The 11,145-nt window shown below is 39.8% G+C and overlaps 1 protein-coding gene across 1 annotated transcript in view; it reads left to right on the forward strand.

The window, feature by feature from the left end:
- LOC149446015 (eukaryotic peptide chain release factor GTP-binding subunit ERF3A) overlaps window positions 1-10,561 on the forward strand; it is a gene marked incomplete at its 3' end in the record, with an annotated part of 318,744 nt that extends 308,183 nt beyond the window's left edge. Inside the window, exon 12 of the mRNA XM_089653149.1 lies at window positions 10,083-10,561. Within this exon, the coding sequence (XP_089509275.1) occupies window positions 10,083-10,561 (479 nt within the window). The remainder of the gene's footprint in view (window positions 1-10,082) is intronic.
- Between the last annotated feature and the right edge of the window lie 584 nt (window positions 10,562-11,145).

Below are 11,145 nucleotides of genomic sequence, written 5' to 3' on the forward strand. Positions count from 1 at the left end.
TTTAAAAAATTTGTGGGGGGCGCAGAGTGATTCAATTTCCTTGCAAACATAGTGGATGCTGAGTTGCTATATTACAAAAACGAGGCTTTCGACCAGCGGAGAGCTTTTTCAGTTTTTTGGATAGCAGAGTATTCAATTCTAAGCGCTTTTGAGATAACTGTTTATTAAGAAGTGATGGGTTAGCAATAGGACTTCTATAATGTGCTTCTAGCTCTCGGGTAAGAAGCAGAATTTGCTGCCATCGTTTTCTATTTCTGGATGAAGCCATAGAGATAAGGTGGCCACGTAGGACCGCCTTATGGGCTACCCATAGTGTGGCTGGAGATATATCAGGAGTCGAGTTAGATTGAAAATATTCCTGAATAGATGTAACTACCTCATGGCGGGAGTCAACGTCCGTAAGCATAGAGTCATTGAGTCTCCAAGAGAAGGGGGTAGGTGCCAATCCCATACATGTGATAGATAAGGCCATAATATTGTGATCCGACCAAGGACTTAAGTGAATGCTAGCTGTCCTAGAATTAGCTAGTAAAATAGGGGTGCAATAGATATAGTCTAATCTAGCATAAGAATCATGTGGGTGAGAATAAAATGAATAGTCCCTGGCTCCCGCATTGTGCGCCCTCCAGGCGTCCACCAACTGGAGGGCATCTAGTTTTTTAGTAAGGGATTTTGGGAAAGCCTGGGAAGAGTGCGAGGGTGAGCTCCGGTCCAAAAGAGGGTTTGCTACCAGGTTGAAATCACCACCCACCAACAGGTGGGGGGACAAAAATCTATCAAGAACATCAAAAAATTTTGAGAAAAAGGAAGCTTGTGCCGAATTTGGTGCAAAAACATTTGCTATTGTAAGTTCTCGACCTGAAAGGGTGCCCTTAAGAATAATAAACCTACTGTCTGGATCACGATACACATGTTGAACCTCAAAGGGGAATGGATTATGTAGAAAGATGGCCACCCCTCTACTCTTGGAGGAATGTAAGGTATAAAACCCATCTGTAGGATTTATGGAAATATGTCGGGTGTTTTGCGGCTGCAAAACTTGTTTCCTGTAATAAGATAATTTTAGCCCCTAGTCGCTTATATTGGAGAAAGACTATTTTGCGCTTGTTTGGCGAATTGAAACCCTGGACATTATGCGAGATACATTGAATCACCATAGTATACAAAAGTTATTATATATGTGACTTGCGAGCCAAACCTACTAAATTACTTCAATGGATCGCCAACATTAAACACATAACTTCAACTGTGCAAATTAAATAATATACTGATAAATGTAGCGCTCCTTATTACCACAATAACAAGATAATATATCCCTCCTGTGATGTAACACACCATAAATTTATACTAAAGAATCAATTATAACAAGTGATAATGTTATACAATCAAAATATTGTGACAAAAACAATTTGAAATTTTTATAATATTAGTCCCATCAATCAAATATAGTCCAATATTAGTGATAAGGTGATCATTAATCATCAATTTGTGACTTTCCCTGAATCCTCTAACTGATAAAGATGTATGCTCACCTCCTTTAATGCCTACAATTAGGCTATACACACTTGTGGTTCACCCTCCTTGGAACCTGCCAGAATTATTTCTATATGGAATAGTTGTAAGGTACTTCCTTATGGATTAATGCAGTTATCCTGTGTAAGCTGCTTATCCCTGCAGGGATTGATCCCTCCTTCAGCTGTTATATATCACCTGCTAATCCTCTTTATTCGTTCCTCAGCATGCAAAAACAAAGTGGAGACATAGTGCTTTATCCTTAAAACATTTTATTCCCACAATCCAGGTAATACACTCACATTTAAAATGTATAAAAAGCGCTCAGTAACATGAAAGCCTGTGCCAGCCACCGAGGCATGTACTTGCTGTCTGCCGTTTGCTCTCTCTCCTTCCGAGTGACGTCGTAGCCCCACCCCTACGCATTACGCCATAAGTCACATGGCTTTATCAGGGGGTTGTGATCACACAATCGGGCGGTGACTCCTCCGGCCATGTCAGGCGGCAGGGTGGGGTAACGTGTTCAAGAGTTTTGAGACCACAGCACAATCCCCGGATCTTAATCCAATAGAAAACTCGTGGGGTGACCTAAAAAATGCAGTTTCTGAGGCAAAACCAAGAAATAGAGAAGAACTGTGGAATGTAGTCCAATCATCCTGGGCTGGAATACCTGTTTACAGGTGCCAGAAGTTGGTTGACTCCATGCAACACAGATGTACAGCAGTTCTCAGATACAGTGCTTATACAACTAAATATTAATTGATTCAAAGGAAAGCAAAATCTTCAAACATTTTTCAGTTTATATAGTGAATGTTTGAGTTTGTAAAGAAGAATACAAACGCTATTTTTTTGAACAGTCTAATATTCACTTTTCTTCTATTTTTTTAGAGGAACAACACAAATTTAATATATTTTCTTCATGTTTTGATTTGGAATAGAATGTGTAGTGTTCCCAATGCATTCGTGTGTATGGAAATAAAAGCTATTAGAAGGATTTTCAGCTTTATTCACTTTTTTCAACACACCGCTATTATTTTGAACACAACTGTATCAGTGTGTAATAATTCCTCAGGTGCAGTTCCAGAAAACTGTAAAAACACACACAAGAGGGCACAGACTCCTTGTGCATTACCTTCATAAAATTTAATCAGATGCCAACAGACAGAAACATACTCCCAAATGCATGAAAACAGCAGGCATACACAAGAAATACAGCCTTAGCAGGCCCGTCCTATCTTGGAACCATCTGGTAGGAAAACTAACTCGTTTCGGGAGTCAGGAACCCTTCAGAACCCTATAAATAACATTTATAGGTAATATTTTCTTAATTTAGGAAAGCATCCAGCTCTTCCTTTAAAAAATCTACTAAGTTGGTCTAAAGTCTGTTCTACATTTTCACAGCTTTTACTGTTAAAAAGGCTTTACGTATGTGGCAGTTCAATTTCCTGTTCTCCAGATGTAAAGGTCACTCTCTTGTCTGCTGTAATGGTCTGAAAGTAAATACCTGTACACAAATTTCACAATATGAACCACCTATGTATTTATACATGGCAATCATATGATCCATTTTTTTTTTTTTTTTTTTTTTTTATACTACTAGTAATGGCGGCGATCAGCAATTTATAGAGGGACTGCAGCGGGCATTCTGACACTAGGGGGGAAATGACTAACTGTCATTGACATCCCCAGTGACACTAATAGTGATCAGTAATCAATAAAAAGCACTAACACTGGGCAGGAAGGTGTTAACATCTGGGGCGATCAAAGGGTTATCTGTGCTGTGTTTTAATATGTGCTGTGCTTTGCTATGTAAGCACGCTGCTTTCTATGGCTCTGCTATGCAGAACCATACAAAGCAGTGTGCTAGAGCTGACGGAAGAGATCTGTATTGTTCACATACAGAACTCTCACCCGTCAGTGATACTCTGCGATGTCTTGAAAACAGAAAATGCACATCAAAACAAATAAGCAGAAACTAGAGTCAGTGTCTGTGATCGAACTGTAAGACATCGCCTAAAGGAAATGGGATTTACATACAGAAAAGCCAAACAAAAACCATCATTAACACCTAAACAGAAAAAAAAAAACAAGGATACAGTGTGCTTAAGAAAAGCAATCATGAACTGTGGATAACCAGATGAAAGTGATATTCAGTGATGAATCACGAATCTGCATTGGGCAGGACGATGATGCTGGAACTTTTGTTTGGTGCCTTTCCAATTAAATGTATAAAGGCTGTCTGAAGAAGAAATGAAAATTTCCACAATCATTGATGATATGGGGTTGCATGTCAGGTAAAGTTATGGGGATGAAGACAGTCATTAAATATTCAATAAATGCACAAGTTTATTTTGAGATTTTGGACATTTTTCTTATTCCATCAATTGAAAGTATGTTTGATGACATGATTTTTCAGGATGATCATGCATTTTGCCATAGGGCAAAAGCGGTGAAAACTTTCCAAAAGACATATATATAATGTCAATGGCATGGTCAGCAAACAGTCTGACCCTCAATCCTATTGAAAATCTATGGTGGAAATGAAAGAAAATGGTCTGACAAGGCTCCAATCTGCTAAGCTGACCTGGCAACTGCAATAAGATAGTTGGAGCAGAACTGATGAAGAATACTGTTTTGTCGATTTAGTTAAATCCATGCCTCAGAATTCAAGCTGTTATAAAAGCCAGAGGTGGTACGACAAAGTACTAGTGTTGTTCTGTAGTGTTTTTTGTTTTTGTGTTTTTTTTCATGATTCCACAATATTTTTCTCAGAATTGAGTGATTTCATATTTTTTTTTCTCTGCTTGATCTGCAAAAAGTTGCAACTGACTAAAGTTGTGTTTCTTAATTTTTTTTGTTTTAAGTGTTTCTGAAAGCCAGAAGGTTGGAATGTTAAATGAAAATAGTTTTGAGACATGTCTGTGATTAGTTTATTTTTCTACACAATTAACCACTTCCCGACCACCCTATAGCAGAAATACTACTACAGGGTGGCGCTGGTACGTAAAAGCACGTGTGTGTGTGTATGTGTATATGTATATATATGTGTGTGTGTATATATATGTGTATATATATATATATATATATATATATATATATATATATATATATATATATATATATATATATACATACACGGGCGGCACAGTGGCTTAGTGGTTAGCACGTCTGCCTTGCAGTAAATGGGTTATGGGTTCAATTCCCGACCATGGCACCTCCTGCGTGGAGTTTTGCATGTTCTCCCTGTGCTTGCGTGGAATTCCCCCGGGTGCTCTGGTTTCCTCCCACATTCCAAAGACATGCTGGTAGGTTAATTGGATCCTGTCTAAATTGGCCCAAGTATGTGTATGTATGAACGTGAGTTAGGGACCTTAGATTTTACACCCCTTGAGGGTTAGGGACTGATGTGAATGTTCAATATATATGTGTAAAGTGCTGCGTAAATTGACCGTGCTATATAAGTACCTGAAATAAATAAATAAAAATACACAGCAGAGTGCCAGTACTAGTGCCGCTCTACCTTTTGGTGAACTGCTGAACTCCAGGTGTACCGGCCTAGTACATTTTTGGTCTTTCACGTACCAGCATTGCAGTATCACTTGGTGATGTGGCGAGTCCCATAAGTGCAGCACAAGCTTGTGCGGTGGCAAGCCCAAGTAGTTTCCCGCAGCCACCTAGAAGAGCCCCTAGTATCCTTCCGGATGTGCTTGCAAATCCTGATTGGCAGCCCACAAATTCATTTGCGGTAGGGGCCGGAACATGGCGGTGATCGGATGCTAGGAGCAGGAGCTCCCGTTGCCTGTAAACGAGTGAAGGAGGGATAGGAGAGATCCCCCTCTTACCTGTCTACCTGCTGCTTTGCTGCTGTGTCTACGGCCGTGCCTTCTCGGGCGGTGTCTGGCGGCTTGAGGAGAGGACTGGGGAGAGGAAATGGTCTCTCTCCGTCGGCTGGCTTGGAGTCCTGCGTGGCAGGTGAGGAGGCTGAAGCTTTGAATGCTGGGGAGGTGGATACACCCATGGAACAGAAGAGAATTGCCTGGGAGCCACTGCAGCATTGTGTGTGTCTCCTGGGGGGGGAGCCCAGTGAAGTGAGCAGGAAGCTGCACGAGCGCTGTCAGAGGAGTGTGCTGAGAGTCATGGAGAGAAGGGATACAGGACACCCGTAGGAGGGTAACACCCCCCCCAGGTAAACTACTGAGGACCAGAGACCCCTGGTGAGTCAAACACCCACTCTGTACAGAGGACATTTGATTGGAAGAGAAGGAACTGAGGCTTCGTTAGGTGGGTTAAGGATAGTGGGACTGAGTTTCCGCAAGCAAGTAGCAGTAAATCTTACTGGAGAAGGGGGTGTTAAGGCATTAGAAGATGCTCTAATGGGGTCCTGGGGATAACCAGGAGAGGAGAGGAACAAAGAAAAAGGGGGTCACCAAGGGAAATAGAAGAAAAGGCACTAGAGGCTAAATGCTCTCAGAAATTAACCTATGTTTTATTGAGAACGTTTTACCTGTATGGGAAACAGAAGTGAGCACTGGGCTGGACTCTCTGATCAATTTATAAATGAGACTGGTGTTCCAGAACCAAAGGGTAAAATCTGCTTAAAGTATTGTAACAATATGAAAAATAGTTTTGTAAAAGAAGGAGGGTCAAAAACTCCCCAAGTGAGCACAATAAGGAAATCTATGCCCCCACAAGAAAAAAAATCCGGAAAATCATCCCCCAGAAAAACAACAGGGAGGAAGAGGGAGGCATGAACTAGGAAATAAAAATGAAGGCCAAAGCAGAATTTCACTAGGAGCATCTAATATGGACCAGAGTAAAGAAATAAATAAAATGGAAAGCGGAACGGACTCTAGAGATATAGAACAACAAAGTTCAAGTTGACAAATACCCACAAAAACGGAAATAGCCGAGATGTTTGCAAAATTAGAGAAATCTCTCAAGAATGAAATTGCCATGTTACATAATGACTTGAGGCAGGTATTATCCCGACTAGAAGAGTCAGAAGGAAAAATAGAAATACAAGCACAAGTAATTATGAAGTTAGAAACGCAGATGCAAGACTTGCGCTTAGAAAGCTGGCATATAGATTAGAAGATCAAGAGAATAGTGATAGAAGAAACAACTTGAGGATCTGGGGTCTACCAGAAGTAACATCAGGGGAAAACTTAAAAATAGAAGAAATTAGGAAAATATTCAACCCTATAATGGGTGGGCCAAAAGAGAACAACTGAAAGTAGACAGTCCATAGGATTAAACGACCACAGGGAATTGTCAGAGGTTCCTAGAGATGTAATTGTGCATTTTCATGACTACGAAGATAAAGCCAATATCTGGAAGAAGATACACGGAGTCCCAGAATTAAAGTATGGAGGAGTGAGCCTGCAGATTTTTGCAGACAGCATCAGAGACTTTAACTAGGAGGAGAGTTTTGAGACCACTACTAAATCTGATGCGCTAGGAAAACATTCGATATAGCTGGGGGTTCCCAGCATGTTTGATCGGATGGAAAGACGGACAATCAGCAAGGCTAAGGTTTCCAGAAGATTTAAATCCCTTTTGTGAAAGACTGGACTTGCAGATAGTTGACATTCCAGGATGGCCTGGGTCTCCAAATAGAGAATGGGATGGAGAAATCCTAGTGTAGTGTACATAGGGGGAGAAAAAGGAAAGAGAAGGATCATTTTTTTTTTTTTTTCAATCTTCCTATACAGGGTTTTAAGGTTGGATGCAGCGGGGAGGCAGGGAGAGGAAAGAAGGAAGAGAAGAGGGATTTATAAGATGGGCATCGGGAAGCTGCTTATTATTTCACAGTCTAGTGGGAATCTAGGGGATACTGGCCCTGTCAGGCGCAGGTGCTCTGAGTCATATCCTTAGGAGGAATCGAAGGTGGAAAATAGCCACAACTGATTCCAGCTCTAAATATGTGCCAGGGAGAAGTGGGAGGGGACTGGGGGGGGGGGGGGGTAGAGGGAGGGGGAAGGAAGGTAAGTCACCCAGAGCGAGCATTTCACCTAGTTCTATAAATCTATCTCCCTCTGAGTCATGGAGAATAGATATAGAGTAGGAATGAATATGTGTAAGTTTGACATATAATGTAAAAGGATTGAATACCACGACTAAAAGGTATAAGATCCTAAGGGAAATTCACCAATATTCTATCAATGTGATGTTCTTACAGGGAGACACATTTATCTCAGGATACAAATATTAAGTTATACTCCCAATATTATCCAACTTGGTTTTATGCAGATTCACCCATTAAACATGCAAAGGGTTGGCAATTGGGATAGCAAAGAATGTTGACTGTGGTGGAAGATCGGAACAAAAATCGACCCCCCCATATCGACCACTCTTAGAGGGAAATTACAAGGAGTAGAATGCAAATATCTACTGCCCTAATAAGAATCCGATGGTATATCTGGAGGGTGTCTTGAAAAATCTTTCAAGGACAGCTGATTGTGGCAGGCGATTTTAATTTCTGTATGGATCCATGGATGGATGCGTCAACATCACCGTGGAGGGAGGGAGGTGGTAGTCTTAAATTGGTTAAAAAAATGTTCTATCAATGTCAGTTGATGAACACCTGGCGAATCAAACATCCAAGGGATAAGGACTACACCTTCTCTCTGGCGCATGGGACGTATTCAAGGCTGGACCATATAATGATAGAACATAGATTTTTGGATGCTTTGGTAAAGGTTAATATTGAAGTAATCTCAATATCAGATTATGTGCCTGTTACAATGAATTTAAGGTGGGGAAGAGAGCGGATCAGAAGTAATGCGTGGAAACTAAATGAAACCTTAATACAGGATGTGGAGATTAACCATTAGCCGCCCGGCCAATAGCCGTTTGGCGGCTTCAGAAGTGTCTCTGCACTCCAGGTGCACGCCATTTGGCGTGCTCCCGCACATGCGCCGTTTGCGCTAATGCAGAGCGGCGCAGCAGTGCGATCTGTCACCGGCCGTGCACCTCGGACACGGCCGATGACAGATCCGAGTACCGGCTCCCGTTGCTGGTACCATGTGACCTGCTGTGACCAATCACAGCAGGTCACATGACAGTTGTATACAATGGGTGGCTTCATTCATGATGCCATCCATTGTATACTAGTGCCTAGCTGCGAATGGTCACAGCTAATCACATGCACATGTCATGTGATTAGCTGTGACCAAATCACAGCTAAGCACAAAAAAAAAAAAAAAGCTGAATGAATCGATTTCATTCAGGTAAATGCTTGCTTATAGCAAAGTAATTGTTTGCTATAAGCAAATTGTGTCAAAAAAAATACTGATCACTTCCCCAAAGTAGTACAATGTTACTATGGTAACATTGTACTACTTTGGTCATAGTAAAATATAAAAAAAAAATCTTAAAAAAAATTAAAAATGTAATAAAAAATTAAATATAATAAAAAAATTTAAAAAAATAAAAAAATATATATATTTTTTTCATACTGTCACCAGTCAGTGTCCCTGTTCACTGCCATGCCAGTTATATGATGACGCTGTACTGCACTGGTGACCGTATGTAAAAAAAAAATAGTGAAAATATTTTTTAAATTTTTTCATTTTCCGAAAAATTATGACAAAAAAATACAACTTCAAAAAACTCGCCATGCCTCTTATGAAGTACGTCGGACTGTCTACTCTGCAAAAAGGGGTCATTTGGGGATATCTGTACTATTCTGACATTCTTGGACCTCAAGAAATTAGATTGGCTGTCAGTACTTCAGGATTGATCAATATTCAGATCTATACCATAGTTTGTGAACTCTATAACTTTCCTACAAACTAAAAAATACATCCTAATTTGGGTTATTTTCACCAAAGACATGTAGCAGAATACATCTCGGCCTAAATTTATGAAGAACAATTATTTATTTGTAAACTTTTATAACAGAAACAAAGAAAAATGTGGGTTTTTTTCAAAATTTTTGGTCTTTTTTTGTTAATTTAGCAAAAAATAAAACCGCCAGCGGTGATTAAATACCACCAAAAGAAAGCTCTAGTTGTGTGAAGAAAATGATAAAATTTTAGTTTGGGTACAGCGTTGTATGACCGCGCAATTGTCATTCAAAGTGTGAGAGCGCTGAAACCTGAAAAATGGCCTGGGCAGGAAGGTGTAAAATTGCACGGTATTGAAACGGTTAAAGAAGGAAATAGAGCAATATTTTGCCCTACTAACAAAACTGAAGGGATGTCTGTTGCGACAGTATGGGAGGCACATAAGACGTATATTAGGGGCATTTTGATATCGATAGGGGCCATAAAAAAGAGACTGTGAGGGAAAAAAACTAACCTGTTAAGAAATTATTGATCTACAACAAGCACATAAAACATTGATGTGGAAATAGAAGATCATTTTGAAAAAGAGAGCAACTAAAGGATATAATGGAACAGGAAACTAGAAGAGTATTTAATGAGGTGTCAAAGGAAAGATATCAGTGGGGAAATATTCCATGAAAATACTTAAATAAGAAAGGTAAGAGAAAAGAAATCAAGGAATTAGAAAAATAATCAAAGATGAAAATTGAGAAATGGTCTATTTAACCACTGATTTTGCTAAAGTGTTGAAAAAATATTACAGTAAGCTATATGATTTGAAATCGAATAATTCGAAAGAATCTGAAGGAGCGAGAAAGGAAAAAAGGCAGTTATATGTAAAAGAGGCCAGACTTCCTATGCTGGAGGAGAAGAGGTTACTGGAATTGGAAAGACTCTTGCAGGAGGAAATCAATGGGGTATTGAGGAGCACAGCTGTAGGAAAGAACCCAGGACCAGATGGCTTCACGCTGAGATATAAGCAATTTCAAGAGCAACTTGATCCCAAAATGTTCATGTATATGAATGCATTGGGAGGGGAGATGAAAATGAGGGAAGAGTTGTTACAGGGGTATATTACAATTATACCAAAAGAAGGGAAAGATCCACCCCAATGTGCCAGTTATAGGCCCATATCACTCTTAAATATAGACACAAAATTATCTGCTAAGGTTCTAGCAAGCAGGATGAAGGAATTGATGCCAGATTGGATCCATATAGACCAGGTGAGATTTGTGCCAGGATGGGAGGGCAGAGTTAACTGATTAAGATAATTGCACCTTTTGCAAAAAAGGAAGAGGGAGACTGATTTGGTGTTGATAATGTCAATTGACGCTGAAAAAGCCTTTGACAGGGTAGGTTGGGGTTTCATGATGGACACACTTGAAGCTTTGGGAATTGGACTTAGGATGATTCATTGGATAAAAAAGTTGTATACTTTCCCTTCAGCAGTGGTAAAGGTTAATGGCACACTGTCAAAATGCTTTAAAGTGTGTAATGGAAAATGACAGGGATGTTCATTCTCTCCACTGCTTTTTGTTATCTCTGTGGAACCTCTTGGCGATGGTTCAAAAGAGCATAAACGTAAAGTGAATCTCGATAGGAAATGAAGAGCATAAAGTATCGACTTGCGCAGACAATATGTTATTTTATATCATTAACAATAGAATAACACTACCCAATCTAATGAAAAATGTAAAAGATTATGGTGAACTATCAAATCTGAATATTAATATCAAAATCATAGAGATTAAATATTGCAGTTTCAGAAAGAGAAACTGATCCCTTCCTGAAAAATCTTTATCAGAGT

The sequence above is a fragment of the Staurois parvus genome, unplaced genomic scaffold (genome assembly GCF_062004578.1).
Source record: "Staurois parvus isolate SC_StPar_1 unplaced genomic scaffold, SC_StPar_1.0 ptg000702l, whole genome shotgun sequence".
NCBI lineage: Eukaryota > Metazoa > Chordata > Amphibia > Anura > Ranidae > Staurois > Staurois parvus.